Source organism: Macrobrachium nipponense, chromosome 12, assembly GCF_015104395.2.
Source record: "Macrobrachium nipponense isolate FS-2020 chromosome 12, ASM1510439v2, whole genome shotgun sequence".
NCBI classification, from domain to species: domain Eukaryota; kingdom Metazoa; phylum Arthropoda; class Malacostraca; order Decapoda; family Palaemonidae; genus Macrobrachium; species Macrobrachium nipponense.
Window position 1 is genome coordinate 17,617,817 of NC_087205.1, and position 20,466 is coordinate 17,638,282.

At 39.1% G+C, this 20,466-nt stretch overlaps 1 protein-coding gene across 1 annotated transcript in view; it reads left to right on the forward strand.

Moving 5' to 3' along the window:
- LOC135224379 (eukaryotic translation initiation factor 3 subunit C-like) overlaps positions 1–20,466 on the forward strand; it is a 53,211-nt gene extending 32,745 nt beyond the window's left edge. The window contains exons 4-18 of the mRNA XM_064263336.1: positions 4,036–4,180; positions 4,848–5,066; positions 5,213–5,344; positions 5,832–5,991; positions 6,492–6,755; positions 6,926–7,099; positions 7,380–7,568; positions 7,930–8,112; positions 8,975–9,148; positions 9,529–9,609; positions 9,995–10,212; positions 10,759–10,996; positions 11,165–11,323; positions 12,460–12,576; positions 19,756–20,466. Of these exons, the coding sequence (XP_064119406.1) occupies positions 4,036–4,180; positions 4,848–5,066; positions 5,213–5,344; positions 5,832–5,991; positions 6,492–6,755; positions 6,926–7,099; positions 7,380–7,568; positions 7,930–8,112; positions 8,975–9,148; positions 9,529–9,609; positions 9,995–10,212; positions 10,759–10,996; positions 11,165–11,323; positions 12,460–12,558 (2,435 nt within the window). The 3' untranslated portion in view covers positions 12,559–12,576; positions 19,756–20,466. The remainder of the gene's footprint in view (positions 1–4,035; positions 4,181–4,847; positions 5,067–5,212; positions 5,345–5,831; positions 5,992–6,491; positions 6,756–6,925; positions 7,100–7,379; positions 7,569–7,929; positions 8,113–8,974; positions 9,149–9,528; positions 9,610–9,994; positions 10,213–10,758; positions 10,997–11,164; positions 11,324–12,459; positions 12,577–19,755) is intronic.

Sequence of the window (20,466 nt, forward strand, 5' to 3'; positions counted from 1 at the left end):
TGCATTTAATGTGAGAACGAGACATGTATTCATCCGAAATGTATGCTTATGCTTTGGGAATTACTGGGGGAAACTTCAGAGGTTTGTCCTTTGTTTTTGTTTATAAGTTTTTTTTTAATATGTAGGCTAGGGCATAATTTTTTTGTTTACCGTATATGCTGGTGTATAAGGTGACCTTTTAAAGTTGAAAAATATCCCTCAAAAAGGGGGGATTATTTTTTATACAGAGTATAAAAAGCAAACCTTAAATCCTGCCAAGATTTTTTAATGATTGGCTAACCCCTGAATTGTTAATAGTTGTGTCAATAGTTAATTACCGTCACAACTATCAACACTAAACAAAACAATGTAATAATGGTTAAAACTGTAGGTAATCCAAGTAAATCACTAGTGCCACAAGTATTGATACTACTGTCAAAAACAAAAAACTAATTACAGTAATTATATACTGTGGATAATTACCATTATTAAATGTTAAGATGAGCGAGGTTTCACTTTATCACAGTTGTACAATCTCTACGTGTAATTCTGAAAACAGAAAAGCTCTATAAACTATATAGTTTTCTGGAGAAAATCATCATTTGCAAAGTTAAACATATTGTAGAGTATAAACAATGTCATTGTATGCCATTGGCATTTGATATTGTTTACATTCTCAAAATCTCTGCTGATTGAGTACTGTTGCTATTTTTGTTGCCGTTAGCTGCTAGAAGAGATGTTCTTGTAAATTAGCAAAGTTGGATTTAAAATGTGCGCAATACTGTACATATAAGCATAAGTGTGGTTTCGCCGGTTCGGGAAATGACTCGCCTGCTCCATTATTAATTTTATTCTGCCTTGGCTGTAACTTGCAGCTTCAATTTAGTACTGGCATGGTTTAACAATGTGACAACTTTAAAGCAACTCTTAACAATCAGATGTTTCTTGATTCGGTTGCTTCCCATTAGCAAATCGAATAATAGATGTGTGTTGAAAATAATGATATGGACAGAGCGCTCTGCCATTTGGGTTCTGGTTTTGTTGACATTCTGAAAATAATCAGCCGATTTCATGTTACTGATATCATAGCTGTCTTTAGTTACTGAATGGAAATTCATTCAGATACGTTCTTTCATAAACTATCAAAGCTGGGTTGAAAAATTACAGCTACTTCATTTAAAAACAGTAAAGTAAATGAAGTAAATGGATGTTTTTACCAGTTTCAAATGGTGCTTTTGCCTCCAAAACATTTTGGAGTCTGCTCATTATTTGTAGTTCCCAGTCATGCCTGATGTACGAGCCTTGTCTTGTTGTCCACTAAAGCCCAATATTTCCTTGGTAGTATCTTATAATCAAACTCAAGGTTTTTAGATACTAAAGTGTCACGGAGTGCAGTACATAGTCGCTGACCAGCACCCACTTTGTATGCGCATGAGCTCCCAGATCTCATACATTCCTCGCTATTGCGAGTACGTGTATAATTTTTAAGATTACAAAAAGCGTTCAAACCCTTCCCTGGGTTCATCTTCAGTCCAAATGAACAATTAGTTACACCATGTACTGAGGGGAATTTAAAAATAAACGAGTCTTGAAGATCGTTGACACCAGTTGTTAGCTCGTTTATGGACCAGGTGACGAAGAAAGAGGGCAGTTTGCTTACCCGGCTCCTTCAAGAGGACAAGTTGCATCTTGCCCATAGGGTGCGGTTCTAAAGGTAAAAAGGATGTGGGAGTCACTGGCTTCTCCACCTTCCCGTCCTTGTCCTTCTACTCCTCTTCCTTACACTGGCTGGTCGGGCGATTGATGCGGTAAGCTTACACATCGAGCTTCCTTTCTATTTTTCTTATCGGCAAGGAGACTGCCAATAATACAAACCCTTCCCAGAACTTTGCATTAATGCCTCCGACCCTGAATATTCTTCCCAGCCCTTTTTCAGATGAGTTACGGATAATTTCTAGCACCCAGCTGAATCCGGTTAAAACGCAGATGAAAGCAAGGAATCTTGTGAGATCTGGGAACATGTACGTATATCAGGTGAAGAGTGGTCAAGGACCATGCACCCATGCCACAGCGTCAGTCTTTCCCAACTCAGGATGTCTTAGTAAGACAGAGGTCTGGCTAGAGGTGGGCAGTACAATGTTAAGACCTCGGGATTGTAGCTATGAAAAATACAAATTGTCTTAGAAAATTTGTCATTTGTTCATACACAAACAAACCTTCGGTCTTAACAGTAGGATAGACTTATACCTGGAGGGAAGTACAGACATCCTAAACTGGCTGGGGCCATACCCACCAGTCCATCTCCAGCAGAAATAACTTCCGGAGAGGGACTGATGTCCATTAGAAGCTAGGTACATTGATATTTAACCACCCAGACACTGAGCGACGTACAATGATATGGGAGAATCATGGCATAGGGAACCAAAGAGAAACTTTGACTGTCCAATAACAAACCAACACTCCAGGGTTTGTTACCACTCCCTACTCCCCCTTGCCAAGGAGCGAAGCATATGCTACGGAAAGAGGGTTGGTAATTTGCATACCAAGCGAACAAACTATCAGTATGACTACCTTACTCACCTGTATCAGACCTATCCAACAAATTATGTGTCTATTCCTCAACCCGCCCAAAGGAAGAAGGAAAGGTACAAGAGAAAGAAAGAGATCAGCCAACTCACTCATTCTCTCATCCGCACAATCATCTTAGGGAAGATACAAGTGTGCCCTGTTGAGGGCAATGATGAGTTACACAATCTGTTGGGCAGCCACCACAGGACCCAGGGAAAATGTGTCCATAGATCTGTGGGCAACATCCTTAAGATAGAAAGAGGTGAACGTGGACTGGTGTAACCAAGCACCAGTGCTCAGCACCATGTATAGCCAAGTTCTTTTTGAAAGCCAGAGAGGGACCAATATCCTTAACGTCATGCGCTCTAGCCTGCAGAGAAGTGGCGGCGGAATCAAGAGTCAAGTATGCCTGTCTGATGGCTTCCCGTATCCAAAAAGAGATAGTATTCTTTGACACCTCTTTTTTTTTGTACGTCCTGTGCTAACAAAAAGTTTGCGGCAGCCTGGTCTAAGGTGCTGTGTCCTTCTAAGATAGCAACGCAGAGCCCTGACAGGACACAACAAAAGCTCTTGAGCAACATCGCCCACAAAGTCATTCTATTGTTAAGACCGAAGGTTTGTAGCTATGAAAAATACAAATTGTCTTAGAAAATTTGTTATTTTGAAAAGACCCAGAAGTCTGACTCTTGATCATGCAACTTCTATACTCCGATCAAGTTGGCAGAGGCAGGGCACTCCTCGCTCTTACGACTAGGAGGAATAGGCCAGGTGTGCAGAACTCCAGTCAGTTCTAGAGACTCACTCATGTTCCTCCCACCAATCAGTGTGAGTCTTCCTTATGTAAAGGACTGTGGGTTTGCATATCATGTAGGAACAAATCGCAGTTTTTGGAAGTAAATTGTATTGTTCCTAACTATGCAAACCTGAGGTCCTTTACATTAATGCCCACCTCATGCCACCCTCAATCTGAAACCTGGGCTGAAAGGCAAAGTGGAGTGTTTACATCCGGGTAGGCTGCCTACATGCCTACCTGACAGGTACTCCCTAACAACCTTTTTCAAGAATAAAACAGCCGTATTCCAGCCTATGCTGAAAGTAAATCATCTTGTGGAGGACCTCAGGTTTGTATAGTTAGGAAAAAATAAAATTTACTTTCAAAAATTGTGATATTTAGAATAAAAAAACAAGACGTAAATATTCCTCATAAAAAACTAAAGTTGTCGTGGCAAAGCAAATCGTAGAACATAAGCTTGGTGTTTGATTGGCTAATGGATATTAAAGTAGTATAAAGTAAACAAGACCATTAATTCTCATTTCTAAGCACACAAGACTTGACTGAATAATCAGTTAATTGTGATATCTGATAATCTTGTGGATTTTGAATAAAAATTAGAGATGGAAGGATAGTGTTGCTACTTAACTTCATTTTATAAGTGTTTCCCATGTTTCTGTTTTTCGTTCCCAATGATTTTATAAATTATGTTTCAGGTTTTGAAGAACTTACTCGTGCTTATGCTAAAGCCTTGCCTGTAGTGCAGAAAGAGGAAGGTGGAAAAACTCCCCGTTTCTATGCTCGCTGTCTTGCCGAGTTGGATGATTTTATCAAGGGATCATGGGAGGATAAAGCTGGGAGGTAAGCAGTAAAGTGGAAGGCAGAAGATTATCTTTTATGTATATTATGCTGGTTTAAAAGTTTTATCCAAATATTTATCGATCATTACCTGAGAGTTACTAAGGTGTTTTTTTGTTAGCTGATGTGGTTTGCCCTGCTGCATCAAGGCATGTATTAACATACCGTATTGTAATGAAACTATTGAAATTTAGAGTGAACAGAAGTTTTGATGATGAAATTGAACTTCCTTAAGATTAAGTAGTGGAGCTGAAGTGGAATAGTACTTTATTTTGGTGAAAAGTTTGTCCAAGACAGGAGTGCTTAGCCAAGTATTGAAACGTGTTGATAAATCATGTGATATAAATTGTGATCTTGACAATGTGTGTGTGTGGTAGTCACTGGTGATGCAAGGATCTAGCCAAAGTCTGTGGGGAAAAAAAGATCAAAACAAGTTAAAGGTATATGTAGTTTTGTTTGTTCAGCTATCACTGTGGAAGTGAGATGTGGGCATTAATAAAGAAAGATGCTAAATTCACTTGGTTTAATAGCTTTGAATTAGTTAGTGATAGAATTCTAGGACCTTAGCTTTGGTAGGTAATTTTATGTATTCCAAGTTTGTAGCTGCAATAGTATTTAACAATAAGAATGTGTGGTAAGTTTAACATATGTCTTTATTGCTTATTGCCAGAAAGAGTATGTCCAAGAATAATGCTAAAGGGTTAACATCACTTCGTCAGAAATTCAGAAAGTATGCTCGTGATTATGAGGCAGATTTGGCTCTTTTCCGTGAAAATCCAGATGCCCCAGATTCAGATGCTGAAAATGAAGTGGCCTATCAAGATGATGATGATGATTCTGACAACAATATGGATGCAGAAACTTTCCAGAAGGAACCTTCTATTCCAAGGTAATTAGATTCAGTGTATTTTCCTCTTGTTTATATGACATGGATCTCTCATAAAGGAGCTTCCTGAAATTTTTTTTGGAATATCGACCAGAAGTTATTTATATTGTAGGGATGTATTGATATTTAATATTTTCAATTTATTTTAGGTCTGCAAAGAAATTTGAAAAGGGCCCAGTTGTAGATGATGATTCGAGTGATGGAGATAGTATCGACTGGGGCAATGAAACTGATGAAACAACATCTTCATCAGATGAAGGTGGTGGATATACAACTCTAAGGTAAATAGTTGGATATCGATTATATGACTACATTTGTAATGCTTTCATGCTTGAAATTTATCAGTGGTATTCTAAGAGGAGACTTGAAATCTTTGAGCCCCTTTTCATGTAATCACCATATGATATGACAGTGAATGAAGTCTTTGAGTATTGTTGACAAAGCTTATGTATAGCAGCAAAAACAATTACTGTCTTTTTCAGTATTGTTAATTTTTTTTTATTTTATGAATATATTTTTAAAATTGTACCCCACTAATCTGCTTAAGTAGTAAGTTTTATTTGGTTGATGAATATTGTATTAATAATGTGCTATTTTTCATACTACATATCAAGTAACATTTAAATCAAGTTTGTTGAAACTGAAAACAGCAGTCTGTTTAGCAGGTAGTATTTTAGTATGTATTTTGAAAGAGTACTCTTCCCCTATGTAAGATATTGTCAAAGTTTAGATGAATTGAAATGTTGGTAACACCTGTGTCCCTTTCAGAGAGAAATTCTTGAAGAAGGTTCCTGAAAAAGATGACGATGGTGGAGGAAGAAAGAAAAAACGTTTACCCAAGGAAATGAAACTTGAGAAGGATGAAGAGACTGATGAGGAAGATGATGGAGGTTGGCAAAAAGTGAAGAAAGGATCGTCGTTACCAATGGTAATGATTTATAAACTCATACCTTCATGAATAGGAAAGTTAAAATGGCTTCATAGATATATATATATCATATATATATATATATATATATTATGATTATATCTATATATATATGTCTATTATGTTTATATATTATATATATATATATACTATATATTATATATTTATAAATATATATATATTATATAGATATATATATATATGTATATATCTATATATATATATTATATATATATATATGTATATAGTATATATAATAATATATATATAGGTATATATAATATATATATAATATATTATATATATATAGATATATATATCTATATATATATATAATATATAAAATATATATATATACATACATATCTATGTATATATATATAATATATACATATACATATACATATATACACACACACACACACACAGAGCTTTGTCATATTTGAATGTTTTCAATGTAGTTAGCACTTGAGTAACATTCTCATTTTATCCTTTTGCAGGAGAAACCAAAGATGTTTGGTAAAGATGATGAGATCACTGTAAGTTCTGTTCACAAGAAGTTGAATGAAATTATGGCTGCTAGAGGCAAGAAAGGAACAGATCGAAAAGAGCAGATTGAACTGCTTCATGAGCTGTTGAATGTTGCTCGGGAGAATAATTTGGGACCTGCCATTTATGTGAAAGTGCAGTTCAACATAATCATGTCCATCTATGATTATAATCCTTCAGTATCAGATCCAATGAAAGTTGAATTTTGGGAAAAGGTAAGATTTTATGACTGAGAAATTGACCCCTATTTATTTTACCATTTAATGACATAGGAATGTACGTCTTAAGAGTAAATTGTTTTTGCACAAATCTTCCTCAGCTGTCTTCGGTTCCATGCAGTCTTCCTGAACCCTCATTTTTTTACCCCAAAACTTTTGGTTTTTAGGTTTTGTTGAAGATTGATGAGCTGCTGGACATGCTTATAGCAGAACCTGAATTAAATATTGGTGAACACATCACTGAAGAACTTGAGAGTCTGGAGAAGCCCCCGTACAATGTCCGAGGATGTGTTCTTACCATAGTTGATCGTATGGATGAAGAATTCATAAAGTTATTGAAGGTAATATTAATATTATCTCTCTCCATTTCTTGAGAGTTTTTTTTTTTTGGAGGAGTAATTTTGTGGTACTTTTATACTTCACAGATTACCTCTTAAAGTCAAACTGAAGCAGCACTGTAAAAAAATTTGAGATTTTGATGATCGACTGTACAGTATCCATCTGTAGATCAAGGGATGTTTAATATTCATGATTTATTGATATGTTTCAGTTTGCTGCTGCTGCCTTTTTTTTTTTTTTTTTTTTTGACAATGGATTGTGAAATTGATTACTATGTTTCAGGCATGTGATGCTCACAGTAATGAGTATATAGTACGATTGAGGGACGAGATTCGTGTTTGTGCTATAATTGATAAACTTTTGAAGTATGAAGAAGAGAATGGAATGCCTTCTGATATTTGTAGAATATACCTACGTAAAATTGAGCATCTCTATTACAAGTATGAGCCTCGAGCTGCTAAACAAGCCATGGTGGGTATTTTCTTGTACATATGTATTGTGTATGAAAAATTTATCTAATTTTTCTGGTATTCTTGTTTGAGTAATCGGCACAGAATTGTTAAATATAGTGAGAATGGATCATGCATATTTGATTTTTAAAGAATTGCAGCATAATGCATTTGATATACTGCCAGAAGATCTATTTGATTAGTATTTTCATCCTAGAAAAGATGTAATTTTATTGCATATCACTTTATATGATGTAATGTAAACTTTCGTTCTGCTGAAAAAAGTGAAGACACTAACAAACTGAAAGGTGAGATAAACTGATAGTTTGTGTAGGTCATTCATTTTGTTGATAGTTTTAAGTGTTTTGTATATTTTTCATTAGGGGGAACTTCCTGTGACTGAAGATACAAGCCTTTGTGAGATGGACAAGTTATGCAAGTACATCTATGTGAGAGATAATACAGATCGTCTTCGTACCAGGGCAGTCTTGTGCCACATCTACCACATGTCTCTCCATGATAAGTGGTATGAAGCCCGTGACCTTATGCTTATGGCCCATTTGCAGGTTAGTAGTCAAATGTTAGTGTATATTTATAATTGTAAATTATACTGTTAGGAAATTTGATTTACACATTAGTATTGCTAACTTCAGTTATTTCTTTTCTCTGCACTTTTGTTAGCGTTCTTTTCAGCTGTAGCTTGCAATTACAGTCAATGGTAGTTAAGTTCCCTATATAGATAAAGATTGTAAATTAGGCTTAATAAGGATGACATCTAAGGGTTGAGTGTGTCCAACACATTGTGGCAAAAATATTACTTAATGTATTTTTATAGTGCTTATTTTCATTATAGCATCTTTGATGTACTGTAAACTACTAAAAAATCATGGCCAGATATTTACCTGTAAAGAATAATAAATTTAGTAAGATTAGTATTGATAATTACCAAAGTATATGCCTGCCACAGGAGTTTCTTTTAACTGTTAAGCTTTGATTTGTTCATATTACTTTTAATTAGCTGAATACCATATAAGTAAACTATTATCTTGCAAGTTTGTCTTCCATTCATGTGATTAGTCACAAAGCTACTACCTTATCTTGTAAGTTAAAAAAAAAAAGATGTTTGTTGTCCTAGGAGTCTTTTTGTATGTGGTTCATCTAGTAGTTACAATGGAAAGCTTGAATTTATAAATATGGACCGACAGAAGAGGAATGGGGTTTTTTATTCTCAAAATGCAGAGTTTTATTCTTATTTCTACAATTCACTTTCAGTTAGTAAAAAGTTTTTATTAATGAATTACAGTTCTAAGTAAAGTCACTCCTACTTTAATGGCCTGAATGTCATTTCTGAGAGAGATTTTTCATCTTATGTACTTGTAGACCACAGTTTTTTACTATTGTTGCACAATTAATCGTCTTTATTTTCAGGAAACTATTCAGCACTCTGACTTACCAACACAGATTTTGTACAATCGAACTATGGTGCAGTTGGGTTTGTGTGCTTTCCGTCATGGTAACATAAAGGAATCTCACAATGCTTTACTTGATATACAGTCAGGTGGTAGGGCTAAGGAACTGTTAGCTCAAGGTCTTCTGCCACAGGTTTGTTCAGTATTACATGAAATTTTATTTAGTTATACTTTTGCTGTGTTTAAAAATACCAATGGTTATAATAGTAATTGATATCTTATAAGTTTAAAAATACCCTGAACAGCACATCTTCCCTAGCTTTAGATTTTACCTCCATTCCCTCTCTCTTTAGTCTTGGTGTTCACCCTCTCAGGCTATTATTTCCTGGTGCAGCCATGGGGTTTCTCCCAGTTCCACTGAGATTCTTGTACTTCATCTCTTTTATTTCTTGGATTTCCAACCACTACAACTCGTAACTTTTAGCTTGCCATATTTGATTGTTAACATTTTGTCACTACTTATTTTTTATAAATGCTATTTTGTGGTTTAAAGTGTGCAATTTCTTTTTCTAGCGTCAACATGAGAGGACAACCGAACAGGAGAAGCAGGAGAAACAACGACAAATCCCTTTCCATCAGCATATTAATTTAGAGGTAATGTATTTAGTACTGAACATGTACAGCTCATTTTGATTTTAAGTATATTCAGCTATATTACAAGTGTTAGCTCATCAGCTTAACAGGTACTTTGTCTGGCCTCCTTATAAATAACATAGACATGATAATGTAGCATATACCAGAACATCCAAATAGTACGACTGGAAGTTATAGTGTAATTGAAAAGCATTGTAAAAAGCTGAGTCTTAATATTTTTTGTTTCGTAGAACTGGAATAATTTTATATGCAGTGATTGTAAAGATAGGGCCACTGTATATGTCCACTAATGGGAATTCTGGTACGAGCTACCAAATTATTTCATGCTCATACATCATGTATGTAATTATGTTTGTAACAATTACAAGGGTAAATATTTTTTCAGATGTTGGAGTGTGTTTATCTTGTGTCTGCCATGCTTATTGAAATTCCTTATATGGCTGCTCATGAGTTTGATGCCCGTCGACGTATGATCTCTAAGTCTTTTCACCATCAGCTGAAAAACTCTGAGCGTCAGTCTTTGGTTGGTCCTCCAGAGAGTATGAGGGAACATGTTGTAGCTGCTTCAAAGGCTATGAGAAATGGCAACTGGAAGCAGTGTAGGTATGTATTTTTGTATTCACAGTTTTTGAACTTTTACTAGATCAATGCCACAGGGTTAAGAATGATGTTTTACGTGAGAAGGACCAAAGTTGTTCTCAGTTTATAACACTGGAACAAGACTACAGAGTCACATCGTTAGACTGAATGGTATTTTCTTGAACAAGAATTATAAATTAAGTTAGAAGAGTCCAAATGACCTGTGAAAAGTAAAAGATGGAGAGAGTACAATTTGGACTGGAGGGATGCTGCTGCTAATTTTAGTACAGTTTGTAGTGTGCCACCTAAGGTGTAATGAAAGTGGCACCCTCTTTATAGGGACTACCATACATTATGATATCAGGAAACTGGAGCTTTTGCTGTAAATGACCAAAAAATATAATATATACTCAAAAACTAGTTTAATTTTTATATGGCACCGATGTGTTTATGTAACAGCTGTGATAAATGTCAAATTCATTGTGTAACTGGTCATAGGTCTGCAGAAGGCTGTTCAGGATAAAGCACTTTTCCTTAATATGTTTTAATAGATCCCATATTTCTTTGCAGAAATCTCCTCCTTAATGATAAAATGAATGGCAAAGTTTGGGATTTGTTCCATGAAGCAGACCGTGTACGAAAGATGCTTGGATTGAAGATTCAGGAAGAGAGTCTTCGAACATACCTCTTTACCTATTCTCATGTTTATGACTCCATTTCACTTATCAAGTTATCAGAAATGTTTGAGTTGCCCCATAGCACAGTTCATGCAATTATCAGCAAGATGATTATTAATGAGGAAATTATGGTAAGCTTTAGGTTATGGCATCTGTAGGTGGTGGTTCAGATTGGAGCTATTGAAAATACTCATCAAGAATTGTTCATGGCTTTCTGGTAATTTTTGCAACTTTTGTAAATAATTCCAATTATAGAAGTGTCATAGTAATTTTTTTTTCTTTCTTTTCTTTCATACTAGGCCTCGCTGGATGAACCAACTTCATGTCTTGTTATGCATCGCACTGAACCATCATCTCTCCAGTCCCTTTCACTACAGCTGGCTGATAAACTATATAACTTGGTTGAAAACAACGAACGTATTCTCGACCAAAAGCCCTTTTTCACCCGCGGAATGCAGGTAATGGTACACTGTTTTGTTAAAAGTTTTATTCTCTGGATTACTGAGTATGAGTATTCAAAATATGTAATTTGAGAAACAAAATTTTTTTTTTTTATTTTAAGTTTGATTGTAGTCTTATATCTTCTACTCACTCATCTTGATCATTGGTATTATATTTCAACTCTTAGTATCTGTTAGCAAATCCACCTTTAGTGATGTTTTTAAGGACATCTAACATTGCTTAAATTCTGTATTACTGTCAATATTCATTGCTAGAATTTTTGTTAGTTGATGTGGGGTGGAATTATTGGAATAGTCTCCAAAAATTCCACTCCATATCAACTAAGAAAAATCTGTTTCATGTTAAAAAATTTGGTATGAAAGAAGTTATTAAGTCGTAATTAATAAAATCAAAAATATGTTTCAACTGTATTTAATAGGCAATAGTAGTTGAAAAGAAATCAAGATTAGTGAATAGTTGATGCCTTAGGCATAATTATTCTACTGTGTCCTAAAAAAGTGTAGTTTTTCTAGTTGGAGTAGTGTATGTTGAGAGTAGTGGTCTCTTGTGAATAGATATTTGAGAATTGCAATGTTATTGGTGGAAAAAAAGAAATTTAATTTAATAAGTATTTGAGAGCATTTTTACAGCTGAAGAAAATATAGGGCTTCCAAAAGTTGTAAAAAGAAATAAATGGGGAAATATGAGAGGTTTAAACTGGCTTTATGTACAAAGTTTTTTGGTTAAAAGTAAGGAACACAGAGGAAAGCAAAGATTGTAGGTGCTATGTAGGTTGGTAGAGGTAAAGTTTTATTAAAGTGGTAAGAAAAGTTTGACATGAATAGAAGGGGAAAAGATAGATAATTGAAATGATTGAGGATGGCGATCTGTAGAGTGATTTTCTCATGAAGGGTCAGAAATGCTAGAAGGGGTTGTGGTATCTGAAAAACAAAGGGAATATTTCGTAAAGTAGTTTGGGATGTGTAATGATTTTGTAGGTGTACAGAACAACTTAGACAGCTGAAAAATTTGTCCTAACAGTTTGTTACAAAGGACATGGAATACTGTATTGTAATAGATAGTATCTTAATTTCCTCTGAAATGCTGTATATGGGAAAAGCAATATTGAAATAAATATTTTGATCTTTTACAGGGTGGTGGGTACCGTGATCGCCGTGAAAAGGGAAATTGGGGCGACCGTCGTGACCGCAGGGATAACCAAGACCACCGAGGACGCAGAGACCGAGACTAGGTCTCCTCATAATCAAAGGTAAGGACAAAAAAATAGTTTTTCACATAAGCAACATACCAAGGAGTTTGTGTGATGTTTGTCATTAACTGGCCATGCTGATCAACTGAGAAAAGGCAGCCTTGATTCCGCCCAGGAAGGTGATGTACATGGGATTAGAGTTTTGATACCTCACTGTAGTTGGTTTATCTTTATGTAGGGAAGGACTCCAGGCTGCTTGCAGTGATATAAGTTTAACCTGTAGCCAAGTCCTTAAGCCAACCTGTGGCAGTCACTGATGCTACTATTTGCAAGACACCAGAATACAATTCTGTGGATATTTGGAATGTGAATGAGGTGCTGAATAAGAATGACAAAATTATATGACTATTTAGGTTATAAAAACTTTGTTTTCATACAATCAACTTACCTGTCAGATATATACATAGCTAAGACTCCGTCGTCCCCGACAGAAATTCAAATTTCGCGCCACTCGCTACAGGTAGGTCAGGTGATCTACCGGCCTGCCCTGGGCGGCAGGACTAGGAACCATCCCCGTTTTCTATCATATTTTCTCTGTCGCCGGTGGTATCAACATTGTTGTTATTACCTCCTGACTTAGATTCATTTTTCAACCTTTGATCAACGTTTTTCGGCTTTTTGGTGACGTATTTGGATCGTGTTTTGGCATTCGCTACTGTGGACTGTTTTTGGAATAACTCTTTTGGATTTTTCTCAGTATGTCTGATTCTAATGTGAGTGTGAGAATGTGTGTGAATGTAGGCTGCAGGGTGAGGATACCGAAAGCTTCGGTTGATCCTCACTGTATGCCGTAAATGTAGGGGGGTTCAGTGTTCTGCTATTAATACTTGTAAGGAATGCGAGGGATTGAATGCAGAAGAGTGGAAGACTTTGACTTCTTATTTGAAGAAGTTAGAGAGGGATAGAGTTAGACGGCTGAAAGGTGTGTGTTCAAGGCCTATTGAGCCGTTCACGGATAATTCTAATCCTACTGATGTAGATTCTCCCTATATATCTCATTCTCAGAGTGCTTTTTCGGATTCGGCATCGGAAATCGCCAATCTGAAAGCTACTATTAGAGACATGAAGTCCAAGATGGCTGACTCCAAAGGTAAGGCTAGTGATAGTGAACATTTCAGTGAAGTGAGTTCTCTCGTGTTGTGGAGGGGGCGTTTGATCGTCCCTGCGACGCTCCCAGGCCTAGACCTCTTCCAAGCTCCCATGCCCAGAGGAGAAGGAAAGTCGAAAGCCTTAAGGAGGTCGTGGGGAATCCCCAACGGTCAGACGTCCCTTCAGCTAGCTCTGCTTCATGGCAAGCGGCTCAAGGGCGCTATAGAGAAAAGCGTCCTTCGCGAGTGTTTCTCGTCCTCTCCCTCTCCCTCACCTAAACGAGGGTGGAAGGAGTCGAACTTATCGAGACCGCTGAAGCGTCATATGAAGCCCGACATAGATTCGAGCCCAGAGCGCTTCTCAGATGACGCTCCGTCTGCTATTAAGAAGCGAAGGTGGCGTCAGCGTCACCTGACACTTGTGCGGAAGTACCGCCCCGTTCATTCTTCTTCCCGACGTGATTGACGAAAGGCGTCATGCACTAGACGTGGGAGAAGCGTCAAGAAAGATAATTATGGCGGTTGTCAGGAACAACTGTCATCTCTTGTGGGAGTTTTAGCGCCCCGTCGTAAGGACGTGACGCTTCCAATTAAGAAGTCTCGTCCTCTCTCACCTGCTCGAAGAGAAGCGTCAGACAGACGTGAAACTGCTAAACGTCTTGCAGAAGCTGCGAGTTCGAGAGCTAGAACGGGGGCTTACGAGAGTTTCGTAAAGCCAGAGAAACGTAAGACGTCTTTTAGAAGTGAAGCGTCATTCAAAGCGGATCTTAGACGTGACGCTCCATCCAATATTGTGACGCCGAGTAGGACGCCTTTAGAGAGCGGAGCGTCTTCCAGGCGCGAAGCGTCATCAAGACGTCAGCAAGAGACGTCAGCCATGACGCTCGGAGAACGGGAAGCGTCATACAAGGCGTCTTCTAAAGTTCAAGAGAAGCCGGAGCTTGTGACGCCTTCCAAGTCTTTTAAAACGGGAAAGAGGAAAGAGTATCATTCCCTTAGCCCCTCTCCTATTAGGAGTTTGTCTCCTCCAGAAGAGGAAAGTTCAGAAAGGAGAACGGAGACTCAGATAAATCCCGAGTTGGAGGAAAACTCGGATGATGAAGATCATGGAAGAGAGGGTTTGTCCAACTATAAGGTTTTGACTACCCTGCTTCTTGAGGAGTATGGAGACGAGTTGACTCCTGCTGCTCCTCCTTCTCCGCGCTCGCTCTTTTCCAGTGCTAAGACGAAGAAGCCCTCGTCTTTTCTAAAAATGAAACCCACCATCTCGATGAAGCGGGCATTACACGCCTTAGACTCATGGATGAAGTCTAAGAAAGACTTAGTCAGGACAGTCTTTTGCATGCTCCAGCAAGATTAGCTGGGAAAAGAGGCATATGGTATAAGACGGGAGAGAATATGGGTATCGCTCTCCCTTCTACAACAGAGGCAAGATTTTTCGACTTTGGTTGACGCTTCAAGGCGTCCAAGTCTCAATTCTGCACGAATTACATGGAGTATTTCTGAACTGGATCATCTCCTCAAGGGACTCTTTCATGTATTGGAAGTCTTCAACTTCTTAGATTGGTCCCTTGGGGTGATGTCCAAGAAAGCCCATGATTCAGAAGGAATCGAACCTGAAGCCCTGTTATGCATTTTGTCTTGCATTGACAAAGCGGTACAGGATGGTTCTTTTGAAGTCTCTTCATTATTTGGAGCAGGTCTTTTAAAGAAAAGGACGGTGTATGGCGCCTTCTTAACAAAGGCAGTCTCGCATGCTCAGAGGGCAGCTCTACTGTATGCGCCTCTTTCTGACTTTTTGTTCCCTTCTCAGTTAGTGAAGGACGTTGCTCACTCTTTAACTGAGAAGGCGACTCAGGATCTTCTGACGCAGTCAGCTAGGAAGAAGAAACCTGTTTCGGTATCTGACAAGAAAGGACCTAGTACATCAATGCAGCCCTTTCGAGGTGGTCCGACCTCCAGACCTCCCGCAAGAAGGAAGGCTCCGGAGAAGAGAGGTAGGTCTGCCTTTCGTCCCTTTAAAAGGGAAAATGAAACATCTCTCCTCCAAGCACCAGTAGGTGCCAGGGCTCCTGGATTCGTGGAGGCCTGGACACTGATAGACGCAGACGCGTCTTCATTGACTATCATAAGGAAGGGATATCGTATCCCTTTCCTGAACACTCCTCCCCTAACGTCAATACCAAGGGAACTATCAGCCAAGTACAAGGACCCTGTGCTGAGGGATACTCTTCGATCGATGGTGGAACAAATGTGGGACAAGAGAGCGATAGAACTAGTACTGGATCAAAACTCCCCGGGGTTTTACAATCGCCTTTTTCTAGTGGCGAAAGCCTCGGGAGGCTGGAGACCAGTACTGGACGTCAGCTCTCTGAACAAATTTGTTCAGAAGGAGAAGTTCTCCATGGAGACTTCTGCTTCAGTCCTAGCGTCATTACGACAAGGAGATTGGATGGTGTCTCTAGATCTCCAGGACGCCTACTTTCACGTCCCGATCCACCCTTCATCGAAGAAGTACCTCCGTTTCATGACGGGGGGAAGGATCTTTCAGTTCAGAGCCTTGTGTTTCGGCCTGTCCACAGCTCCTCAGGTCTTCACAAGCCTGATGAAGAATGTGGCGAGATTTCTTCACCTCAAAGGAGTGAATGTCTCTATGTATCTAGACGACTGGCTCATCAGGGCCAGATCGGAGAGACAGTGCTTGGAGGACCTAAAGTTGACTGGATTTGACCAAGGCGTTGGGATTGCTTGTGAACCTCGAGAAGTCTCAGCTGACCCCCAGACAAGACCTAGTCTATCTGGGGATTCGGATGGATTCTCGGGGTTTTCGAGTTTTTCCTTCGCAAGAGAGAACCGCAAAAGGTTTGCGGATAATCTCTCTCTTCTTAGAGAAGCAACAAACGTCGGCGAGGGAATGTTGAGCCTTCTGGGGACGCCTTCCTCGCTGGAACAATTCTTCCCTCTAGGAAGACTTCATATACGTCCACTTCAATTCTTCCTCAAGAGGTCTTGGAGCTGGAAAACCGGACAACTGTCGGACGTTTTTCCCATTCCAGTGGAGATAAAGGCACACCTACAGTGGTGGTTGCTACCTCTGGAAGAGAACAAAGGGATCTCTCTAAGAACACAGAACCCAGACCTAGTGTTGTTCTCCGACGCGTCGGAGACAGGTTGGGGAGCGACATTAGGCTCAGAGGAAGTGTCAGGCACCTGGGAACCAGCACAGGTGTCCTGGCACATAAACTGCAAGGAGCTCTTCGCCGTACATCTGGCCTTAAAGAGCCTAGAACCTCTGGTGTCAAACAAGGTAGTGCAAGTAAACGTGGACAACACCACCGCACTTGCCTACATTCGGAAACAGGGAGGGACGCACTCCTCGTTCCCTTTACGAGCTCACGAGAGACCTATTACTTTGGACGTCTCACAGGAACATCTCCCTGCTGACAAGGTTCGTACAGGGAGTAAGGAATGTGAGGGCGGACATGCTCAGCAGGAGGAACCAGGTCCTTCATACAGAATGGACTCTACACGAGGAAGTGTGTCTCGATCTCTGGTCTCTGTGGGGAACTCCTCATGTGGATTTCTTCGCAACATTCATTTCAAAAAGGCTCCCAGTGTTTTGCTCGGTCGTGGAAGATCCAAGAGCAATCATGGTAGACGCCTTCCTGCTAAACTGGTCTCGAGTAGACGTTTATGCTTTTCCCCCATTCAAAATCCTGGGGTTAGTAATGAAAAAGTTTGTGGCGTCAAAGGAGACGAGGATGACGTTAATAGCCCCCTTTTGGCCGGCCCAGGAATGGTTCACGGAGGTGGTAGAGTGGATCGTAGACTTTCCAAGATCCCTACCAAGAAGGACGGATCTTCTCAGACAACCACACTTCAAGAGGTACCATCAAAACCTCCCCGCTCTCGCTCTGACTGCCTTTCGACTATCGAAAGACTTGTCAGAGCGAGAGGCTTTTCTCGCGAAGTGGCAAGCGCGATCGCGAGAGCACGCAGAACCTCCACTACGAAAGTATACCAGTCGAAGTGGGAGGTATTTAGAAGGTGGTGTAGAGCCAAGAAGTTGTCCTCCTCCTCTACCTCTATAGCGGAAATTGCTGATTTCTTGCTATTCCTGAGAGTAAAATCTCATCTAGCCGTATCCACAATAAAGGGATACAGAAGTATGCTCTCGGCTGTATTCAGGAACAGAGGATTAGATCTGGCAAATAACAAAGATCTCCACGCTCTCATAAGATCTTTTGAGACTTCAAAGTCTAAGGAACCAATACCTCCGAACTGGAACCTGGACGTAGTCCTCAAATTATCTGTCTCGGATAGATTCGAACCTCCTCATCTGGCATCGTTTAGAGACATAACTAGAAAATGCCTATTCCTTTTATCTTTAGCTACGGCAAAAAGAATTAGTGAATTACAAGCTCTGCAGGATAAAGTAGGATTCAAGGGAGACTCGGCTATTTGCTCGTTTAAGACTCTGTTTTTAGCGAAAAACGAGAATCCCACGAATCCCTGGCCTAAGTCATTCGAAGTCAACAAAGGAATGTCGAGTCTCGTAGGCAGAGAAGCAGAGAGGTCTCTATGCCCTGTTAGAGCTCTGAAGTTCTACCTTCAGAGAAAGCGTCAGTTGGGAGGCTCTAGACAAGGTCTTTGGTGCGCGGTAAAAGACCCCACAAGACTGATGTCCAAGAATGCTCTGGCGTTCTTTGTAAGAAACGTCATTACGGACGCTCATAAGGTCTGTCCTGACGAACAATTACAACTACTGAGAGTAAAAGCTCATGAAGTAAGAGCGGTTTGCGACGTCTCTCTCGTTTTATAAGAATATGTCGCTTAAAAACATCATTGATACGACATACTGGAGATGCAACTCAGTATTTGCATCTCATTACTTGAAAGACGTACGTGTGACGTATGAGAAGTGTTTTTCTCTAGGTCCTATCGTATCGGCAGATACGATTCTGGGTACGGGAGCCGACACCAATCCTTAAATGTATATACTGTTCTTCTTTTTGGATATGGTCGAGAGTCTCTTCGCGAACAATGGAGGATTTGGCTCGCACGGCGGCCGTCTATGTTGTTCAGTAAGAGAATTCTTGTCATATCCAATTAGTTGAGTATAATTTTTTTTTGGAAAATTATGTATGTGTGCGTAGTGGTTTTGAGTTACGGTTGTTGTGACGAGTTCGGGGATAACTCGTAACAATCCTTAGTTCTAACATATGGTTAGGATCAGGTGGTCGGGATTGTTGTGGGTACTCCTTCATAAGGTGTATTGTCATATAAGTGGATCAGCACCCATTGACAAAGTCCTTTTAGGCTCTGCCGAGTAAGCGGATAAGACCCCATCGGCAGACCCACAAGAACTCTTGGCCATAGATCATATATCTCGCTAAAGTTTCTTGAGGTGATGCAGACTACTGGGCAAACACCCACGAAGTCTACCACCTATCAGGTAGGAACCAAGGTTTTATTTATACCTACAACATATGTTGTTTACCTGTCTATTCCATATAGTAGCTGTCTCTTACCCTCCCCCGAAGGGTGCCAATCAGCTATGTATATATCTGACAGGTAAGTTGATTGTATGAAAATGATATTGTTATGTTACAATAAAGTTTCATACATACTTACCTGGCAGATATATACAATTAAAGGCCCACCCAGCCTCCCCGCAGGAGACAGGTGGAAGAGAGAAAATATGATAGAAAACGGGGATGGTTCCTAGTCCTGCCGCCCAGGGCAGGCCGGTAGATCACCTGACCTACCTGTAGCGAGTGGCGCGAAATTTGAATTTCTGTCGGGGACGACGGAGTCTTAGCTATGTATATATCTGCCAGGTAAGTATGTATGAAACTTTATTGTAACATAACAATATCATTTTATGTAGAGAGGACTTTACATACCCCTCAAAGTATAAGTGACTAATTGAAAATTTTCTGAGAGCCACTGTATTACGTGTGATTTTATTTGTAGAATGATACAGATATGGCACTTTAAGGAAGGACTTATTTTTGGTATGAATTTGATTTCTATGCTTTTTAGTAAATAATGTTGCGCCCTTTAGGTAAAATTTTCTCTTGTAATGCAGGTCACAGCACTTCGTTAAAAGATGGAAAATCCGAGAGGAACTCCTTTGGGTAGTGCTGCTGTCCTTACCAATCACCTTCCATGCAAGTCTAAATAGAGGTGTTTTGGGGCCCATTCAGCATAGAAAAATAGACTCCCTTGGTGTCTCATTGCCCAGTATCCCAAGCTTTATACTTGTTATTACCACTTGACATATCTTTTTACTTGCTGTTTTCTTATGTCGTAAGTATTTAATAATTATGAATACTAAAAGCACTCAAGACAAGCATAATTTTGGGCTTTCTTTCGTATATTGCTGCCAAACTTTTAACCAGATAGCCAGTTCCAATAATTCTTTTATACTGATGCAAAGTTGAAATTGCATATTTTGATTGGGTGGTTATGGGTAACTTCGGTGTTCTAATTAATTTGTTACTTGGTACAAGTTTTCTTGGCAGGAAGCTAAAAGGTGCCAGAATGTGTTAAAATGGTAGCTTGAAGAAAAAACTGTTGATTAGTTATAAAGCTCTGTTTTTATCCATATCTTAGGCTTGAGATTTCCAGGACTTGAGTTGATTTTTTGTTTGAGTGAATGGGCCCCAAAAAAGAAGAATGGATGAGTAAAGTAAGTGGTAGAAATTTTATATATTCAATTCATTACTGATGATACACTTTGTCGTCTTAAAGTTCGTTGTTACAACTAACAGGAAATATAGTAAAGGTGGAAAATGGA